The 23002-nt window shown below is 41.4% G+C and overlaps 1 protein-coding gene across 1 annotated transcript in view; it reads left to right on the forward strand.

Moving 5' to 3' along the window:
• Positions 1–156: 156 nt before the first annotated feature.
• Positions 157–23002, forward strand: part of itpr3 (inositol 1,4,5-trisphosphate receptor, type 3) — a 51531-nt gene continuing 28685 nt past the window's right edge. Inside the window, exons 1-10 of the mRNA XM_073469812.1 lie at positions 157–295; positions 10252–10322; positions 13145–13266; positions 13739–13825; positions 15515–15673; positions 17666–17764; positions 17874–17957; positions 21453–21599; positions 22393–22488; positions 22908–22952. Coding sequence (XP_073325913.1) covers positions 204–295; positions 10252–10322; positions 13145–13266; positions 13739–13825; positions 15515–15673; positions 17666–17764; positions 17874–17957; positions 21453–21599; positions 22393–22488; positions 22908–22952 — 1002 coding nt within the window. The 5' untranslated portion in view covers positions 157–203. The remainder of the gene's footprint in view (positions 296–10251; positions 10323–13144; positions 13267–13738; positions 13826–15514; positions 15674–17665; positions 17765–17873; positions 17958–21452; positions 21600–22392; positions 22489–22907; positions 22953–23002) is intronic.

The following is a 23002-nucleotide window of genomic DNA, read 5'->3' on the forward strand; positions in this document are numbered from 1 at the left end:
TGAGGAGGAAACTGCCTCCTGACTCGGTCTGAGGCTTCAGACGCTCACAGAGACACAGAGGAAGAGAGGAAGAGGAGGAAGAGGAGGAAGAGAGGAAGAGAGGAAGAGGAGGAAGAGAGGAAGAGGAGGAAGAGGAGGAGGAAGTTTCTCCGGCTCTACCTGAGCCGCACCGCCGCTGTCGGAGGAGCCGGACCGGCTGCAGGATGTCGGACTCTGCCTCCAGCTTCCTTCACATCGGGGATATCGTGTCCTTGTACGCTGAAGGATCCGTCAACGGGTTCATCAGCACCCTGGGGTGAGCTCAGTGTCTGCACCAGAGTACTGGCAGCAGGCAGTGTAATAGATTACTTCGCTGACACGTTCAGGATCGTTTAGTACTTTTTCTGCACTCTGATGAAGTTTTTACAGTGAAAACACGATGAGAGATTTATGATCAGAACATCAAACCTGGACTTCAGCTCCAGGTGTCTGAGAGCTGTGAGCAGGTTCTGAGGCCCAGAAATTCAAAACTGCAGTACTTTTACTTCAAATACTTCTAGTACATGAAGCTGATAATACTTGTACTTACCTGTATTCAGTAATGGCATGTATTCAAGTACATTTACTCAACTACTGTACTTTAGTTTTGAGGTACTTTACTCGAGTATTCTTCTTCCATTTCCTGCTACTTTATACTTCTATTTGTAGTTTTTACTCCACTACGTTAGTTACTAGTTACTTTGTAGATTACATTCTGCATCAGAGGAGAAGTCTTTAATCAACAAACAGATAAAAAATAAAGTTATTCCCACAATCAGATACTGAACATCAGCTCTGATAATGAGAGTTTATACATACATGTGTAATTTACTTTTTATGTACTTTTGATACTTAAGTACATTTAATATCAGATACTTAAAGACTTTTACTCGAGTACTCTTCATATGAGTGACTTTTACCAAAGTGATATTTTAACACTATATGTTTACTTTGTCAACACAAAACTCCAGTACTATAGTACTCCTAGTACATGAAGATGACAATACTTGTGTACTTACCTATATTCAGTGATGTAACTAAGTACATTTACTCAAGAACTGTACTTGAAGGAACTTGTACTTTACTTGAGATTTTCTATTTTCTGCGACTTCATTCTTCCACTTCACGACAGTTCAGAGGCAAATATTGTACTTTTACTCCATTACTTTATCTTTAGTTACTTGTTACTTTGCGGATTACCTTCTGCATCAGTGCTTTAAGTCGTGCAGTTTTATATTAATTTATTTTATCAGCAAACAGACAAAAGAAAACATTGATTCTGACACTCAGATAAATGTTGAACATCAGATCTGATAATCAGTCGACCCGTAATATAAAGTATATAGAGACATGTAACTTAACTTGTACCTTTAATACGGAAAAAGTACATTTAATATCAGATACTTGAGCTCCGGTGTGACTTTAAACAACACTGTCTTTATTTCTCTCACAGCTGAAGTTACTTGTTACTTTTCAGATTCAGACTTTACACTAAAAAATACACAAAAAGCTTAAAAAGCACAATTTTATGATTCAAAAATGAAACCAAGACGGTTTTAATTATTAAATAAAGGTTTCAGACGTCTGTGAGGTCAGACAGCAGTTTAACTTCTGGTTGAATTAAAATCACTTTTTTAGGCTCGAAAAGTTAAAAAACATCCAAAACAAGAAAACACACATCAGCACCATTTTGTTAATTCAGTCCCATACAGAGCTGTAGTCTGTAGTCAGTTAGCATGTTAGCATGTTAGCACAGCCTGTCCCCCCCTGTTGATGTGTTTCCAGTGAAATGAGTGAAATAAGGTGTGTTACAGGCTGAACACATAAACTCATCATTAAATGTCCACAGTTTAATTATGAAGCTCTTCATGTGTTAAAAACGGTTAGCGGTTGCTAACAAGTGTCTGAATGAGACTACAGAGGTTGTCGGGGACATTAAACGTCCTCACAGCGAACACGGAGACTCATCTGCTCACTAGTCCGTCTTTACAGGCCACTTTAGTTACACACTGTTCTCACTCTGACTTTACAACTCGTACATTGATCAGTTTATAGAAAACCTGGATAGTAATTGTGCAGTAAGACGCTCAGTGGTGGAGACGTTTAAGTCATGTGACCGTGATGTCGTCTGTTTGTAGCCTAGCATTAGCTTTTTACTGCTACACATTTAATTTACGCTTCAACAGGCTTTGAGTGGAGGGAACCAGAGCGATGCTAACTTCAGTTAGCTACAAACACACGTCATTGCTACATCACTCTGTTAATGTTGTAACAACCCCTCAGATGTATCTGGCCCTTCAGCGGCCCCGACCCGCGGGTTGGGAACCACTGAGCTTAACTATCTGACTGTGTATGAAGTAGCAGTCACATCAGAATCAGAGGTCAGTCACACAGACTGTCCCTTTACTGCAGGAGGCTGACCTACTGTACACACACACACACACACGCACGCACGCGCACACACACACAGGCACACACAGAAAGAGAAAGTGGCAGCTACTATGTCGGCTTGTATGGCAGGAAAAGGAAGTGGTACCAAGTATGTCCAAGAAAGATTTCCACTGTGCCATTGTGTGTGTGTGTGTGTGTGTGTGTGTGTGTGTGTGTGTGTGTGTGTGACTGTGTGATTGTGTGCTGTGTGTGTTGTTTCCTGCGTTGTGGTCTTACACCCACTCTTCTTGTGTATCTGACTCAGTCTTGACCTTTTACAGTTTCTCTGTAGCCTTTAGCTTTACTGCCTCGTTGTTCTGAGCAGCAACACTGAAAACAATAGGTCACCATTTTTAGCCACGCTAGCGTCACATGCTAACAGCTGTCAGGAAGGAGACGTCATTAATTCTCTTAAAAATGTCAACGTGTTGGTCTGGAGTGAAATAATCTGGATGGGGTCTGTGTAAATACAATGATCAAGGAGGATGTTTTAGACCTGAAGTATCATGAGATGACTTGTAAATTGGTGCTAAACAAATTGATTGATTGATTGATTGATTGATAACGTTAGGTTGTCCAGTAGCTGCTAACATGCTAACTGTAGCTGCGCAGTGTTTTTCAGCATGGCCGTGTTGGTGTGTCGTCCATCACTCTGGTGAAAAAACGACGTGATAGATTTTGATGAAATGTGATTCAGACGTTCCCTCAGGAGGAGTTGTGACAACTTTGGTGATCCTCTCTTCATCTAGCGCCATCATCAGGTCAGCGTTCACACTTCAGTTCCTAGCAGGACACCTGAATGTGTTCATCATCCGGCCAAATGACGGAGGCCAGTTTAAAGAAGAAAAATCAGTACTGAGGTGGTTTTCTTGTCAGATGAGTCAGCAAGGACGGCTTACCAAGCTAACAGCAGCTAACTACATTTAGCAGCAGTTAGCGCTTACTTTAGCAACAAAGCTGCTACCAGGCAACTATAAATCACCTCCGTACTGTACCTGGCCTCTGTCATCGTTCTCGCTGGTTGTTAGCACGATTATTAGCGGTTACTGCAGCAACAAGTAAAGCTAACCTTCCAGAGCAGCCTGAGGCCGAGCTCAGGACCCAGTTTCCCCCAAAGCACTGAATAAGTGTTTGTACAGTAATTCAGTCATGAAAACAAAGAGAGTTTGTTTTCTCCTCTCATTGAAATTCCTTCCACAAAACTACAGACTGCTCCTTTAAAAAATACCTTCAAAGTGTCTTTTTTGCCACAGTTGGACCCGACACTGGAGTAAAGGTGAATTATGGAGCAAGACGTGTAATAAAACCACTTCCACAGTGATTTTCCCTTCATGGGGACTGTAAGTACCTGCAGGATTAATGATATTGACGTTGGCCTCACCTGCGCTCTGTTGACTCAGCGCACAACATGTTAAACTGAAACAGTCGCCACAATAGACGTCGTACCTGCTGAAAATTAGCGTGTTAACACACACAGACAAGAGAGTGTAAATAATCCTCCACTTCCTTGAGCATCCGACCGTGTCCGTCCTCCACCCGGTTAATCAAACAGCGTGAGGCCGACGCACCTGAAGGTCCTGCAGTGAAATCATTAACAGCACAGGAGCTGGATCTCTGAGGAGAGTTATCGAGCTTTTATTCACATATTTAAAGGCTGGTTTGATTCAGATGTTCCCGTAATATTTTAAAGGTTTATTACTCTTAATGTTTCTTATGTTTTCTGCTCTCGTTTCTTTCTGACTGCAGATGTTTATCCACAGTGTTTGAAAGTAGTTGTACCCGATGTTGCCAAAAGTATGTGGACTCTTTCTTTATTGGAGCAGGGAATCAAATCCACCTCCCAAAAAAAGCAACTTTGTGTCAACTTTGTGTCCCGTTTCTGTTTTCACACGGCTCAGAGTGCAGCCAAACAGCTCTGAACAAAATGGGTTTCCCAGTTTGGTGTGGAAGAGCTTGACAGGTTCTGACCTCTGGGACGAACCGGACCGCTGACTGTGAGCCGAACCTGAACATCACTGTAAGACCTGCAGCAGGTTCAACATGTGGAGGAAAGACTGAACCCTGTAGTGATCATTTAAACTGACTGGATGTGGTGCGTTTGCTCACAGTTGGTTTTTACCTGGAGATTCCTGCCGGTGACGTTTGAATAGGGAGTACCTGAGAGAGACAGGGTGGGCGAGAGAGCTGATGAATACACACACAGAGAGAGAGAGAGCTGATGAATACATAGAGAGAGAGAGGGAGAGCTGATTTCACTACAGTCAAATTCAGCTGCATCAAAACAAACAGGTTTCAAGCAGGAAGTGGAGGTCAGTTCATTCAGATGAAAGCTGCTCATTGGAGCATGAAACCACAAAAATTCAACTTCCTGGGTGGAAAATTACCCGGATCTGCTTCACAGCCCCGTAGAGCGAGCACAGTGGAGACCTCCACCCTGCCCGAGCAGCTAGCTTCCAGTTTAGCCGTCTGCTAGTCTGAGCCTGTCAGTGGTCACATTTCCCCCAGAGTTACTCAAACACTCACCTGTTCACTAACTGCACAAACATAAACAAGCTAGCAGCTGTTCGCTTTGTAAAATATGTAAACCTGGAACTAAAACAATGTTATATTTCCCTCATGTGATGTTAGCTAGGAAGTGGTTGAATGCTAACGTTAGCTGATGGGTTATCAGATATGTTGTGTTAACTTGAAGAACGGCTCGATGTCGCTCCAGAGTTTCACTGTCCATCATTGTTTCAGTCGCTGATCAGTCGGGAAGTGGTAAAATGATAACGATATTTATATATATAGCCAACCCCTGTTTGCGTCCCCTGAGGTTAAAGGCTCACTGGTTGTTTTATAAAACGCTTAAGAAAGTTTTAAACAGTTATTTTTGTTCAACAGAAATAAGTTTTATTTTGTGTTCTTATTGTGGGACTTATTTCAGGACCGTTGTGTTCGTATTATTGTGTCCATCTGAATTTGTTATTCTGCTGTTGATGATGAGGATGATGATGATGATGTTGATGATGATGATGATGATGATGATGATGATGATGAGGATGATGATGAGGATGATGATGATGAGGATGATGATGAGGATGATGAGGATGATGATGATGATGATGAGGATGATGTTGATGATGATGAGGATGATGATGATGATGATGATGAGGATGATGATGATGATGATGATGATGATGATGATGATGATGAGGATGATGATGATGATGATGATGATGAGGATGATGATGATGATGTTGATGATGATGAGGATGATGATGATGATGATGATGAGGATGATGATGATGATGTTGATGATGATGATGATGATGTTGATGATGATGAGGATGATGATGATGATGAGGATGATGATGATGATGATGATGATGATGATGATGATGATGATGAGTGGGTTCAGCTCAGATCAGTGTAGAAAACAAACAGGTGATAATGAGATCGAAGCTGAAACACGGAGCAGCTCCGGTTCCGACTCGTCCTGCAGGTTCAGTCTGTCTGATGGAAAACACCTGCGGCCGTTCAGATACACAAATCCATATTCAAATCTGTTTCTCCTGCCGGCGGGTGGAGGAGGGGAGCAGAGGTGGAGCAGGACGACACCAACAAACCACAGATGGACACAGAGTGTTTCAACCTGAAGCTTTACATCAGTAGTTTCTGGATCGACTGATCTGCAGAAGCTTCTTTTTCTTTTTCTTCCAACACAATCGATATTTTCAAAGTCAGAATAAAATGTTGGCAGTTAACGTTTCTACAAACCAGCCACGCCTCGAATGTGAACGTGTCACACAGTGTTAATCTCCTGTTAATGTTTGTTAACAGCCTTTATTTCATGATAGGACAAGCTGAAACGTACGTTAGCTGGATTAATGTGTCAGCTAACATCTGGCTTCAGGCTACGCAAAAAACCTGCAAGTCATTAAACCTGTTTCTGATTCTGATTCATGGTGAAGTCGTCCTCACTCGTCCTCTGAGACAAAAAGTGACGAGTCGTTGACGAGATGTTGACGAGATGTTTGACGTCCAGCCGATTAATTCCTGAAACAGATGTTGAGATGAGATCTCAGGTGAATCAGGTGTAACAGTGAGAAACAGCTGGCAGCTGAACATGTTAGTCACTGAGTCAACATACCTGTGTGTGTGTGTGTGTGTGTGTGTGTGTGTGTGTATGTGTGTGTGTGTGTGTGTGTGTGTGTGTGTGTGTGTGTGTGACAGTCCTGTGAATAGACTAATCAGCAGACGCAGGTGTACTTAACGACACACACACACACACTTGGGACACACCTGGCAGGCAGACAAAAGAACTGATTGGCTGTTGTGGTCGCAGTGATGGCCGACTCTGTGGGCGGTCGAGAAGAAAGAAAGAGAGAGAGAGAGAGAGGAATTTAAGAGGGGGAAAGGTGGGACGACAGGAAGACATGATGAAAAATAAAGAGACGGAGGAGGACGGAGGAGGACGGGAGAGCGTCCATCCTTCCTCAGTTTGTCCCGTGGGATCAGTGATCTGAGGTATTTGAACGGAGCTCATAAAGCTGCATGTTCGGCTGAAGATCACTTGCAGGCTGATTTGTTTACAGGCTGTGGTTTGTAGTTGACCCGCCTGCTCCGACTGAACCAGTATGCAAACACCTGACTGATATCTAGAGACCGGAGTCACTCCAGAGCGGTGACGAGTCAGAGACTGTTAAACACACTCGAATCATGTCATTTTTAAAGTAATGACGTGATTAAAGAATTCACTTTTTTTTAGTTGTTGTAGGTGCGAGAGCAATGCTTTTATTGTGAAATTAAAGATGTGAAACTTCAAAGTAAAAGCACAGAGGATCCTCTGAACAACTTTTAGTTTCCCAAAGAAAAACCAGCCGGAGGATCACCAGAGTCTGAGAACATGTTTCTGTTTGACACACACACAGACACACACACACACACACACACACACACACACACAGACACACACACACACACACACAGACACACACACACCTGTGAAAGCTCTCTTTTGATGCAGTGAGCAGACAGTCTGCAGTCAGCAGGATTACCTGTCCATTCATACACACTCTAACTACAATCAGCAGGAGGCCAGGTGTGTGTGTGTGTGTGTGTGTGTGTGTGTGTGTGTGTGTGTGTGTGTGTGTGTGTGTAGAGGCCTCTTGTCTGTCTGTCACTATTGAGCCCCTTCTGTTGCCTAAACACTGATGGGAAGAGAGATTTACTTTAATGACACACACACACAAACACACACACAGACACACACACACAAACACACACACAGACACACACACACAGACACACACACACACAGACACACACACACAAACACACACAGACACACACACATAGACACACACACAGACACACACACACACACAGACACACACACACACACTGGTATCTGCAGATTGTTGTAAAAGGGCTGAGAAGTTTTCCTTCCTTCAGGCTCCTGACACGCCGACAGTGATCTTTAGACAAACAGACTCTTTGTTTCTCATTTTATTTGAACTTTCTGCTTTCCTGTTATTTTTCCCGTCGTCACTTTTACAGTTTCAGTTTGATTCATTCTCTGAAATCTCTCTGAACTTTGTCTCTGACGGTCCGGCCAACAGGGTCCAGATGTGACGAGCTGTTGATCGGTTCAGATGGACTTTAGACTTTCTGCTCCGGGTTTTGTCTGTCAGGCGGCCGTCGTCCATCACTGATGTCTGACGGTCATCGACCCTCCAGCTCTGCACCATCGTAACATTGTGATTTAAAAGGCCCCTGAACAGAAAGCACAATGAAGTAGTGTGTCCTCTCAGAGTTGCCGTAAGGCCGGAGTAGTTGTTTGCGACATGTGGGAGAGAAAATGAAAATAAGTTCGTCTCCATGTCCTCGTTAATGTTTTCTTATTCAACCTGCCCGGAGAGACGAACCTGAGACACTCGGCTGCGTCGCTGGCAGCAGCGAGTGTTTCTCTCAGCTGTGTTGTTGTTATTTGTGTTGTGTTGTGTTGTGTTGTGTTGTGTTGTGTTGTGTTGTGTTGGTTTCCTCAGTATGAGAATTACTCATCAAGTGCTTTTACTTTTACTACTTCAGTGGACTTTTGAATGCAGGACTTTCACTTGAAATTGAGTATTTCACAGTTCACACAATGTGACTTTTTCTTGCCCTTATTGCAGAAAAGACAATATTCTGACAAAGCTGTTGACACGACAGATAGAAATAAATATTCCTCTATTATTCTCGTTGACATGCAGTCACGTATATTGTGATCACTGTTCCTTATCATCTTGTTAATCACATTGAAACGAGAGTCGCTGGTGCCATTTCTCTCAGTTTGGAGCGAAACCTATTGGACCTATTGTACCTGTTGGACCGTGTGAACACCGCCTCCGTCTTTCCTTCATTCAGCCAGCTTCTCAAAGAGGGCGGTGTTGTGATATTTACACATCCAACCACACGTTGACCAACGAGTCCTTCATAATGTTGTTTAAAAAGTGTCCACGAGTCTTCAGGACTCACATTTCATCCAGTCCTCTGCAGACTTCACTGATTTCATTACTCACAGTTTATTGCAATACAGACGTCACATGGTCCAACTTATTATGAATGTAAAACAATACTTTATTATAATGTTACTTGAATAATGTAGGCCAGAAATAATATTTAACCCTATCATAATAATAATTAGAAGTAAAGGTTATAGTTGTAATCAGTGGATTATATTGTTGCAGCCTCACACAGCTGCAGACCTGACGTGACCAGAAATGTGGGCTTTTCTTCTGTGCATGCATCTCAGCTCTACGTCAGCGCTACGTCAGCTCTACGTCATAAAGTCTCATTATGAATATCCAAACCGAACATGCTGTTGAAACCTTCAGAGTGCAGCTGCCATCAATACAACGATGTCATTTATGTCTGTTGAACACTCAAGTATCATAATTTATTATTTTCTAGATGATTTAAATGTAAATAACTGAAGAAAAGAACATTAACTCATGTGTGCTGCGTTCGTGTTTTCTTGTACACATGAATGCAGTTTATAGGAGTGTCATGAGTGCAGCTGACAGATGGAGCGCTCTGATTGGCTGTTCACTACTGGAGCAGCTTTAACTTCTTATTTATCAGCTGCGACATCAACTCGTGAGAAAACGTGTCTATTAATAGAAGAAGAGTCGCAGCGAACAGCAGCGTGTTGTTTCCTGTTTCTGTAAACGACCCGAACACCACACCTAATGATCATTAGTCATTACTGATCCACCTGATGATCATTACTGATCCACCTGATGATCATTAGTCATTACTGATCCACCTGATGATCATTACTGATCCATCTAATGATCATTACTGTCATTATATTATTGATCTGATGATTATTACTGTCATTACTGATCGATCTGATGATCATTACTGTCATTATTGATCGATCTAATGATCATTACTGTCATTATATTATTGATCTGATGATTATTACTGTCATTATATTATTGATCTGATGATTATTACTGTCATTATATTATTAATCTGATGATCATTAGTCATTATATTATTGATCTGATGATCATTAGTCATTATATTATTGATCTGAGGATCATTAGTCTGGACTGTGGTGGTTAAATCATGCACTGTAATATATTTCAGGTTTTTAATGGATTATCTTAATGATTTAAAACATCACATATCAGTTTTATATTATAATCCATTAATTAACCCAAATACTGATCACCTTCCTCCGTCTGATCCTCCTCATCGTCACTTCTCTAGTTTCTTCTTCTGCTGAGGCTGCACCACGCTGACATTTCTTCTTCTTTGGTTTTATGTCTGCAGGTTGGTAGATGACCGCTGTGTGGTCGAACCAGCTGCTGGAGATCTGGAGAACCCTCCAAAGAAGTTCAGAGGTAGGACCGGGAGTGTGTGTGTGTGTGTGTGTGTGTGTGTGTGTGTGTGTGTGTGTGTGTGTGTGTGGTTACTAGACTCAGCTGTTAACTGAACCTTTAATCAGGAAATGTAACTTTAAAAAGAAAATTAGATTTTTAAATATTTATCTTCTAACATGTCTGGAGGATTAGTTAAATACAGAAATGGACGCTGGTCCAGTTCCCGCTCTGCCCCGCTCTCTGTGGGATCAGCAGGTTCTGGCTCAGCTCTTTGTTATTAGAACCAAACGGACCCATAAAAACCTCCCGTGTGTTAAATATTAATGGTGTGTGTGTGATGAGAGTCCAGCGCCTGTCATTAGAGGGTACTGATGAAGTTTTCCACCGGCTGACACACACACACACACACACACACACACACACACACACACACACACGTACAGTATATATAGATACCATCTGCTCTGTGCTGTTTTAGTTGTTGGACAGCGAGTTGAACTAGTTAAGAAGTAGATCGCAGTGAGCGACCCACAGCTCCAACTTCAAATCACCAGAACCAGACGGACTGTTGAGGACCGTCAACACCAACACCAACACCAACAACGACTATAACTACAACTACAACTATAACTACAACTATAACTATAACTATAACTATGACTATAACTATGACTATGACTATGACTATAACTAATACTACGACTATAACTATGACTATGACTATGCTGTAACTAGAACTGTACTGACTCGCTCCTACACACACATCTTCGATGAACCCTCATCATGTCGCAGCCCTCTGACTCGTGCGGTTTACTGTCATATGTCAAAATATTCAGACAGTAAAAATCATAAACACATCAGCTCAGCTTCAGGCGTCACTAAACACATCTGATTTAAAATACCTGCAAAATGGACAGAAGGGAGATTTCTGAGAGACTTCAGTGGGAAATGAAAGAAGCACGTGACAGAGAGCATTAAATATCAGCCTTCACTAAATGTATTGACAGGTGCTGACAGTGAAGAGGAGCTGCTGGATCAGTTTTACAGTTTGTAGTCCGACACAAGCTGACTGGTTCTGACCCATGTGATGAAGCTTTGTGTCTCTACGTGAAGGCAGCATGTTTCTACCTGCCAGTGTCATGTCACTACAGAATTACATTTATTACGTTGTTTTAATAACTAGATTAGTCTGGACGGACGTGGATGTAAAGTGGTGGTGATACTGTGATCTTGATTGTAGTGAGAAACTGTGTGATGACTCAGCACATACACAACTAACTTCCACCGTCACATTTATGTTTCCATTATCGTCTGTGGACAAAAAGAAAAACCTGAGAGGAAACAAAATATGTTTTTATTTAGCTGATGTCCGTCGTCCTGTTTGAACAGTTTTATCACGTTTGTCTGTTTCCTTTCATCAGCAAACTAAAAATGGCAACGAGTGTTTCAGCTACATGCAACTAATCACAATTATATACAAGTATGTGCTATAAAGAGACGAAACCCAGCCTGGTGTGTGTGTGTGTGTGTGTGTGTGTGTGTGTGTGTGTGTGTGTGTGTGTGTGTGTGTACATGAGTTAAAAGCTCATTTCCTTAAGTCAAGAAGACTTTTAAACCTGACAATCCATTCAGGTCTTTAACATACGATACACAGGCAAATCATGTTTGCCTTACACACACACTCGCACTCTTGCACTCACACACACACACACACACACACACACACACACACACACACACACACAGTATGAGTGTTAATGTGTTCAGCGTGCAGGATCTGCTGGAGGAGAGTCAATATTTACCTCCCTCTGTCCGTCTCTCTGTTTCCTCTGACTTCCTTTCACTGCAGCTTTATTTGTTTTTCTGTGTTTCTCCCTCCATCCACCTCGTCCTGTTCTGTCCTCGTTAATTAATACCAGTAAAAATGATACAAATCTAAGAAAGCCACAGAAAGAGTGGATTATTTTAGGGTCATTAAACATTAGAGCTAAAGGTACTGTCACCTTTTCATTCTGAGCAGGAAGGAGTTAAAAAAATACTGGAAATGTTTTTTTTTATTTCTATATTTGATGTAAATGTTTAGACACATAACTCACAACAATCAAACTTTAACAACACCAGAGAGGTTCAGACTGTTCTCAGTGTGATGAGAAGAGATTAGCATTAGCCTGTAAGAGTCTGCTTTAAATGGTTACATAGTGCTAACATCAATGTTAGCTTATCCAACGGGCTAACTTCCCTTACAGGCTAACATTGATATTAGCTTCCCCAACAGGCTAACATTGATATTAGCTTCTCCAATGTCAGCATTAGCTTATCCAACAGGCTAAAGTCAATGTTAGTTTCTTCAACAGGCTAACGTAACCTGCACTATACGTAGGCCGACGGTCAAGCAGGTTTTATTTTTCAGGTAATTTTTAGCTTCGTAAACTAGTAAAGCTGAGCTGAGGGATTGATCGGGTTCACATCGAATATTTACAGTCTTCTAGCAAGTTAAAGCTTTTATTGTATTGTGTCTTTAAAGACTCTGTCACTGCTGGTTTATTATATCACACAGAGAAACACTATATTTGGTCGTGGGGCAGAAATAAATCCAAGGCTTAATGTCAGCTGCTTCACCAGTTTGATGCTCTGAAACCAAAACAACCAATTAGTTTTACCTGCTGGTCTACTGACCAATCATCACCCTGGAACTAATCGCTCCAGCTGACCACGACACCTGGAATAACCCACATACAGGTTGTTAACCTCATTCTTCTCAGATTATTGAGAATAAGGTTGTTTCTGATGTTTGAGGTTTTCTGGTTGAACTGGACTGTAATTCTCACCTTTCCTTCTCTCAGACTGCCTGTTTAAGGTTTGTCCTATGAGCCGGTACTCGGCTCAGAAACAGTTCTGGAAAGCCAAACAAGCCAAACATGAGAAGGACAAGATCGCTGACGTGGTTCTGCTGCAGAAACTACAGGTAAGAGACGAGCACACATTCCTGCACACACACTTTAAAGGTTGAAGGTTGAAGGATTTGTCATTCATTAACATAATTATACACAAACTGGTGTTTCAGGAAATAACTGTAGTGAATTTTTCAAATTAGGGTCAGGGTGAATGTGAACAGCAGCAACAAGATGCTGATGATAACAGGGTTTATATTTTCCATCAGCTTTGACTGTGTGTGAGCACCAAGCATCACTGTTACAAACACAGAGTCCACCTCTCCTCGTCTTGTGTAGTCCTGGGCTATGTCGGGTCAGAACACGGTCCGTGGTGTTGTGGTGGTGGAGACAGGTCTCAGCCAATCAAGTGGTATTAGTAATGTTTTAGTGTGTAAAAAAACATTTCTACCACTACAAATCATCTGACTGTACATTTGGTGTGTGTGTGTGTGTGTGTGTGTGTGTGTGTGTGTGTGTGTGTGTGTGTGTGTGTGTGTCTTGCAGCATGCGTCCAACCTCGAGCAGAAGCAGAACGAGACAGAAAACAAGAAAGTCCACGGAGACGTAGTGAAATATGGGACGGTCATGCAGGTAACGGACTTGTTCATCTGTTTCTACAGAAATACAAACGTTTATATATATATATATACATATATATATTATTTACATGATTAAACATTTAAACATGTTCTGGAGATCTGTTGTCACGTGTCAGACACCTCGAAACTGATCTCGACCAAGCTCAAGAAATTGATCGCTTCCATCACTGAAGTCCAGCAGTGAATGGTGTCACTGGGTCACAAGTCGGAGCCGGTTCATAGTAACTTTCTTTAAGTTTGAAAGTCAATCAGATGACTACGAAGAGAGACAAACTGACTGCAGAGGAGACAAAGTGGACAGAAAGAAACACAAAACTAACAAAATAATTTAAAGAGAGACACAAAATGACTACATGCAGCACACAGAGACACAATAACTACACTCAGACCTGCAAAATTACAAGAGACACAAAACAACCACAAAAAGATTTTAAAAAATTACAACCATAAAGGGAAATGTTTTCATAAAGACACAAAATACCACAAAGAGACACAAAACAACCACACAGAGGTGCAAAAAGACTCCAAAGTCACCACACAAAATACTACATACCAAAAAAATAGAAGCAAAACAACTACAACAAGACACAAAACCACCAAAGAGACACAAAACAGCAACGAAAAGACAGCTGGCTATAAAGGGACGCATTAGGACGACAAAGAGACAAAACGTGATCTCAAAAGGACAAAACGACTGTAAGTTGATGCAGAATAAAGAGACACTGAACATATTTGTCCATGACTGAAAGTAAAGAAGGATTCAGCTTGTAGGTGAACGAGTCTGTGTTTGACTGCTGGAGGGTTTTTACAAGACAAACAGACGAAGGACAGAAGTCTCACAGGTGTCAGTGTCTCCGTCAGCAACACCTTTTATTTGACTTTCTGTCTTCATTAAATTAAAACCGAGAAGCTTCAGGATCCATAAAATACAGAAACTCAGGTGAAGTACAAGTACTTCAGAATTATACTTGAATAAATGTACTTAGTCACACCACAGGACTGTGAGTCTGCACTCACCTGGCTGCTGTCAGCTCAGTCCGCATTGATCCACGCCTGCTGCTACGACAACCAGGTGACTCACCGTGGCAACATGTGTCCTTCTGATTGAGTCAGTAGTACAGTAAGGGATCACTTACTGCACACACACACACACACACACACACACACACACACACACACACACACACACACACCTGTATCTGTTAAAGTCAATATTGACCTCGCTTCAGAGCTGTCATCATAACACACACACACACACACACACACACACACACACACACACACACACACACACACACACACACACCTTTCTCTTACAGGAATCTTTATCTCAACAATCTGTAACAGTTTCACTCAGCAGCAGCCACACCCAGTGTGTGTGTGTGTGTGTGTGTGTGTGTGTGTGTGTGTGTGTGTGTGTGTGTGTGTGTGTGTGTGTGTTTAAGGTGTGGAGAGTGTTGCATGGATGTGTAGGACTCCACTAAACTGAGGTACAGATGATAACAAAGCTGCAGTGTTCACATGTTCAAACACACGTTCTGTCTGAGCAGCATGAAGCTGCATCGTCCTGTTTGTTTCTAACACTCATCGGATCTCAGAACCAGAACAACTCCCTGTGTGATTCACTGCTGGTTTGAGTCTGAACATGAACGTGTTTTATCTGCACCTTCTGTGTCTGCAGCTGCTCCACATGAAGAGTAATAAATACCTGACGGTGAACAAACGTCTGCCGGCGCTGCTGGAGAAGAACGCCATGCGGGTCACTCTGGACGGGACGGGGAACGAAGGCTCCTGGCTCTTCATCCAGCCGTTCTGGAAGCTCCGCGCCAACGGAGACAATGTAAACACACACAACACAACACATCCACACACAGTGTCACACACTACTCGGCTCATGTTCACGGTGGGTTTAGTGACATCCTGACTGACTTTACAAAAGGATTTCCTGATTCATAGAGATCTTTTCTGAATGAAAAGTCATTCTTTAAAGACTACTCGCCACACTGGCGTATAAATGTTTGTGTCAAAACATTTCATGTGATAAAAAACTACACTCAGAGTCTCTGGTGCTTCAGATGCACCTCATACAGTCAGAAATCTTTATTAAAATGGCGACAAAGGTTGTTTAAATCTGCAAAGTTTATGTTCATATTTCCTTTGTTGAAATACATAGTAGAGCCCAACCAATATATCGTTATATTATACAGATATTATCAGTATAACCCAGCTCTAGTGAGTCAGTGCTACCATGACGACAAACGTTACACTTGTGTTCAGAAATATCAAAATGTTTGTCATTAATTATTTGTCATTGTGTTCCTATAACACTGTTGGACAGTTTAAAAACATCTCATCCTGTCAAAATCGATAAAGCAGAACCAGAAATATCGCTCTGATTCTTCTTCTCTTAAAAATCTACATTACCCACAATGCAACAGGCCACAGAGTGACATCACTGGAGGCAGTTTATCCGATTACATGCAGCTTCCTCTGGAAACAAAAGACATGTAAACACACTTTAATGTGTAAAATTGGTGGAGTTACCCTTTAACGAAAACTTAAAGTGTACTTGCAGTATTAAACTAGTAATCCACTGAGGGATTACTCAGATGTAACTAGTTACGTCCTCAAAGTTTACTGAACTTATAAAGATGAGAGAACATTGTGAGAATACACACTTGTGACCAGATGTGATGTAGTGTGACACACATGAGTACTCCCCTTTTTACTGAATGTATCTGTAATCAGATTACAACTTTTTCTCTGTAACTTTACCGGAATACATTTACCTTTTTTTGTATCCTAATTATGTAATCCTGCTACATGTAATCCATTACTATTCAAGCCTTTTACAGTCTTATAAGTAAGCCAGTTTAGTCCCAAGAAGTATTGAAGAGGTACAGTTGCTCGTATCCTTCCAGTACATTGATATGAGCGTACTTACTAAATAAAGTAGAAGTGTATCTTTTGTTAGTTATTTATGTCAGACCAGAACTTCAGTCACGTCAGTTCAGTCTCGCAGCATCAAGCTGGTCCAATAACCCCACCCAGTGGCCAGATGTGTCCGACACACACGTCTACTTCTATTATTACCTGCTCTGTGATTGGTTCACTAGCTAACAGATGATAGCTGTCTTCCTCCCAGCGCTGCCAGATTGCTTTGATGTTTTCCAGCCCAATAATTGCTCAAAATCCTAATAATGTGTGGAGATCCATGCTCCCATGGCTTCACGTTGTCTGCCCTTCACATAGCTTGGAGCCATAAAGCTCTTCTTTTCTGAGCTTTTTTAGGACATGACAGGGGAATAAATCAGAGATCATCATCTTTGGCTTTATTGTAAATGCAACAAGCTGACAGCAACTCTTTGACACGTTGTTATTAAGTTAAACCGGCTTGTTTTAAGTGTCGATGCAGTTGCTGTCTGCAGGAAGTGGAATTGTTTTCTCCCAAAGGGGTTTGTGGACGTTTTGATGGTTTGATGTGTAACTTACCTTCAAACATTCGATCCATGACATCATGTCACATGTTTAGAAATGTTGTCCCCTTTTAAATAAACCGTACATGTTTCAGATGATACTGTATGTTATGTCATATACAGTCTCATCTGCACTGGTTCAGTCTCTCTGTGTCCATCTGCTGGTTGTGTTCATCAGTGTCATCGTTCTGTTGTTTGGATGTTTTCTGTCTGTGTTGACTGTTGATGGTTGTTTTGTTTTGTTTAGTTTTCCTGTTTTTAATGTTTATTTGGATTAATGTTAGGACCCTCAATAATCTCCAGATCAGGTTGTCTTTCCTTCTGTACAGAGGTGAATTGTGTGCTTCCTGCTGCAGGTGGTGGTGGGAGATAAAGTGATCCTGAACCCGGTGAACGCCGGTCAGCCGCTTCACGCTTCAAACTACGAACTGACTGACCATCCGGGCTGCAAGGAGGTGAGACCCAGACAGCTCAGTCCTGACACTGGTCCTAGTTCTGGTACTGATGATGAGGATTAATACTGCAGCAGAAGCTCCCAGTGAACAGCTCTTCTTCCCTCTGCAGGTGAACTCGGTGAACTGCAACACCAGCTGGAAGATCAACCTGTTCATGATGTACAGCGACCACAGAGAGGAAGTGCTCAAAGGAGTGAGTGACGACACCGAGACACAGCAGACGATCAGATCCGATCAGATCCGATCAGTTCAGATCAGTTCAGATCAGATCAGATCAACTTTATTTATCCTGGAGGAAATTCTTGTGCCAGAGACTCAGAATGACAGTAACATAAGAATAAAATACAAAAACACAAACAATAATAAAAAAGTGTCACATATAAAGTAAATGCTGACATCAGTGCCAAATAGAATAATAATCAAAATAAGATACATTTAGGATAAATAAGAAAACTACAATAAAAACGTAAGCAGTTTACACAATGACATTGAGAAGTGATCAAAGGTAGTATTACTGCAGTATTTACAGGTCAGTGGTGGAAGAAGTATTCAAATAACTGAAAAATGTCACTTACTCATAATTCAAAATGTCTGCTGTAGTGTTAAGGACACTGCTATACTATTGGATCATTATTTTCAATGTATTAATATGTAAACTGTACTTTACACTGAAGTACTGAGTACTTGAGTAAAAATTCAAGGTACTTTTACTTGAGTATTTCCATTTTCTGCTACTTGTTACTCTGTTAGCTCCAGTTACTTTGCAGATTACATGCTGCATCAGAGACAAAGTAGAACATTAACTTATTTGACCTGTAATTGGCAATAAATATATCGACACATAGTACAGAGTATATACATACATGTAGATGTATGTAGGTCGCGTGGCGGAGTTAATTTTAATCACTTAATATACTTTTGGTAGTTTCATTTCTAGTCACGGATCATATTTTATTAATTGATTTGAATTTGAAAAACAACCATAGCTCTTAAATAAATTTAGTGAAGTGAAAAGCACAATATTTCTAAATCAAATGTAGAAAAGTAGCATAAAATGGAAGTACCTCTAAATACTTGAGTAAATACACTTTCTTTCCACCACATAATACAAATATTATACAGTGTGCATAATATTTGTATTACATACATTATATGAGTGCTTCTTCGAGGTAATTCAGGTCCTGGAAAACACTCAAATCTGAACACACCTCAAGAATAAATCTCATCATAGAAAAGAAAAGACTCCTTAAATCTCCAGACTTCGCCTGGAAACTGTCATGTTTTTAAGATTTATTCAGTAAAACATGAATCCAGTGACAGATGTCTGTGCATCCATGTGTACACTGCGAACAGGAAGTGCTTACAGCTCATTCGGCACATTTTTAATGGAGATAATTCATCAAAGTTTAGAGAAAATACTGGTAAAAGCACGTGGCCCAAGCTGTAGCTAACAGGCTAACTCACTGAATCCATGGCGACATTGCACTTCCGGTTTACACCCTTTAAATTGAAGAAAGATAAAGAATAATTTTAGGAGGGAGCAGGGCTTTTAAAAATGAACATTTTTGACACAAGGCTCAGAAATTCGTTGTTTCTGTGAAGTCTGTTTTTAGGTTTTTGTACTTCTTTTAAAAACAAAACGCCAACACAACTTCCGGTTTGGTTAATGTCGGAGCAGGTCGCGCAGCGGGAGACTCTGACATCCCGTCTGTCGAGTCAAACTGTTTTATTACAACAGTTAACGTGTGAAACCCTGAGCTGAAGGTTAGTGACGATGTGAAAAGCTTCTATAAAGCAAAACCAACCTCCAGACGAACAGTCTACGGAAAATAATCAGGGCGACGCAACACAAGCTAGCCAAACCGAACAGCATGCTAACGCTACTAGCATCGTGCAGCTAACCCTGGCGGACGGAGGGCCGCGCGACAACATCCGTGTAACCGCCATCATGGAGGCACAGAGGCCTTTCCGTCTCCACAGCTGCTGTCAGCGCCCACAAGACACAGGACGACCCTCCGCGGCCGTTCATCGCACGGATCCACCACTACCAGACAGCGGAGCTTATCCCAGCGTTAGCCCGGGTCCCTCTCTGCCCGCGGGTCGGACATGCACATCCACCCGGGTCACAGCGCGGAGGTCTCCGAGAAAATGGCGGCTTCTCCACGGTCAAGTCCCAGCTGAGGTTACAGGAGCCAGTTTCCTCCTTTCTTCATCACATCTCCTGTTCTGTCCACATCAGAGACACTGGCTGAATTAAAGCTGCTCCGGTGTCGGTCAGCCTGGTTGTCAGGTACTGACTGAGTGACACGGTCCTTTATTTTGTTTCTCTATGTATTTATTTAATCATTACTTCTGTGTTTACTCGCTCCACTGTTCTCACAGACAAGATGCACTGACAGACAGAAAACACGGATCATCTGGATGCAACTTACACACACACACAACAAACAAAGTACCCAAAAGTCATACTTGAGTAAAGATATGTTAAAATATTACTTTAATAAAAGTGAAAGTCAAGCATGGAAATAGTACTTGAGTGAAAGTCAAAGTATCTGGTATTAAACGTAAGTATCAAAAATAAATTATACATGTACACTACTCAAAATGAGTTACTGATGTGGGATCTTTTAAAGCTTCACTTGATTGTTTATTCTGTGACACATCTGAATTTTTATTTTGTGTTTTGTGAATATTTTGTCCCCCAGTAATAAAGGGACACATTTTATTTGACTTTTATTGCACATGCATACATGCACCTATATCCCTAACTATTTTTGAGCAGTGTATTCACATGTGTACACTGAACTGTGGGCCAACTGATTATCAGAATCAATGTGTTTTAATCGGATTGATGATAAAATAAACAAATTAAAACGTGTGATACTTTGGGTCTGATGCAGCATGTAATCTGTAAAGTAACCAGTAACTAAAGTGATCAAATAAATGTACTGGAGTAAAAAAGTATAATATTTGCCTCAAATATACTAAAGTATCAAAAATACAAATAAAAGTTAATTATTTATACAGAAAAGTATACACATATCCATGTATGTACACTCTACAGAAAGAGTTGACCAATTATTGACTTGATTATTAGATCTGATATCGATCATTTTTGTGATTATTGCCATCAGTGTGGTTTAAAAAAAACAGCTTTCTGATCAAACAAATTGATTTTAAAAATGCACTACCTTGTCTCTGGTACAGCATGTAATCTGCAAAGTAACTAGTAACTAAAGTTATCAAATAAACAGTGCAGTGGAAATATGAAGTAGCAGAAAATAGAAGTATTCTAGTAAAGTACGAGCACCTCAAAAGTGTACTTAAGTACAGTACTCGAGTAAATGTTACAGTACGTCACTGTACATAACACTACTGTCTGTAAGCTGACAGTTAAGAGTAGGTTTGTGTCCTCTGTCCCAACAGAGATGTCTTTTTTGTTAAACAGAAAATAAAACTACAAACCCCTGATCCTCAGTCACTGTTGCTATGGACAAGAAGCCAGTCGGAGACATAAATCAGAGATAGTCAAATATTTTTGTTGCAGAACAAAACATGAGGAAGTTGACCCAGAATCCGAAAGTGAATTAATTCAAACTGTGATCTTACTAAATATAAATGCTGCGGACTTGTCCTTTAAAGTTTCTCTGTGTCCCTCTCTCTGTGTGTGTCTCTCTGTCTTTCTCAGGGCGACGTGGTGCGTTTGTTTCACGCTGAGCAGGAAAAGTTTCTGACCTGCGACGAGTACAAGAGCAAACTCCACGTTTTCCTTCGAACGACACTGAGACAGTCTGCGACCTCGGCGACTAGCTCCAACGCCCTGTGGGAGGTCGAGGTAAACAGGCCACACACACACAGACACACACAGGCCGTGTCCAAATTCAGGGGCTGCAGCCCAGGAAGGGCGCATTTGAAGGCCAATTACGTCACAACGCTGCGCGAAGGCTGTCCAAATTCGAAGGCTGCGCCACATGCAGCCCACAAATGCAGCCTTCCCCACCCTCGTTTAGGAGGACGCACCGCTACTGTCCTTCGCGGCCTCACATATCCCAAGATCCTTTGCGCACCGCTGCTCAGTCCCGAAACAGAAGAGGAAGCAAGAGAAAATGGCGACATCAAGTGGCGCAGACATGACATTTAAATTTAAGTAATGGGTTTATACTCGGTTTTTACTCATTTGAACATCCAACGCCAGATATGTTAAACTTCAAGAGACTATAAAACCTCCAAAGTTTAACTTTCAGTTAAAATACGTGAAGCTGGTAATGCTATGGTAAACATAGTTGTTATTCACCAATGGGTTCATGTTTATTTTGTAATGTTGATAATTCAATTCAGATTTGACACATTGTACACACACAAATAAATGTACACGTTTGATAGATTTGAACCAAAACAGACTTTAATGCATGAACACCTGGTGACGCAACCAGGAAATACTCCGAAGGCTAGACCGTCCCATTTAACAACGGTGGATGTGGCCTTCAAGGTCTCTCCGAAGGCCGCGGCCTTCGTGGACCGCTAAGGCCGCGGCCTTGAAGGCTGCAGCCCCTGAATTTGGACACAGCCACAGACACACACACAGCTGAAGTTGTTGTAAACTCTCTGTGTGCTGATTGGTTCGTCAGGTTGTCCATCATGACCCGTGTCGTGGAGGGGCGGGACACTGGAACAGCCTATATCGCTTCAAACACCTGGCGACTGGCAACTACCTGGCTGCAGAGGTAACCATGGCAACACTGGGTGAAAGGACTGATGAATGAATGAATGAATGAATGGGACCTCTGGAGATTTTAAACAGCTGCTCTGCCACAACAAACAGTTCAAAAGACTCCAAAAAATGTGTTTGATCATGTCGTCAGCCTAATCAAAATCATTTACCATAAAACATGGCTCCAGATTTAAATTGAATACCGGTGGAGGTCTTTTTGTTCTAACTTCTTCAAAAGAAAGTCATTCTGAATGAGTCATTCTTTTGTAGTTTCGTCCTTCATTTCTAAATTAATGCTCACCAAATTAAAAATTTAACTAACTGGAATTAACTTTTCAATGTCACCTCATTGTCTTCTGGAAGAATTTAAGCGATCCTTTGTTTCCTTGCAGTAGATAATATCTTTGGCTGTTGTTGTTGTTGTTGTTGTAGGAGAATCCAGGCTATAAAGGAGACAGTGCAGAGCCGCCGCCCTCGGTGAGTTTAACTTGTTCAACATCCTCACATCAGCAGCACCGCTGACAGAC

This window comes from Pagrus major, chromosome 7, assembly GCF_040436345.1.
Source record: "Pagrus major chromosome 7, Pma_NU_1.0".
Taxonomy (NCBI): domain Eukaryota; kingdom Metazoa; phylum Chordata; class Actinopteri; order Spariformes; family Sparidae; genus Pagrus; species Pagrus major.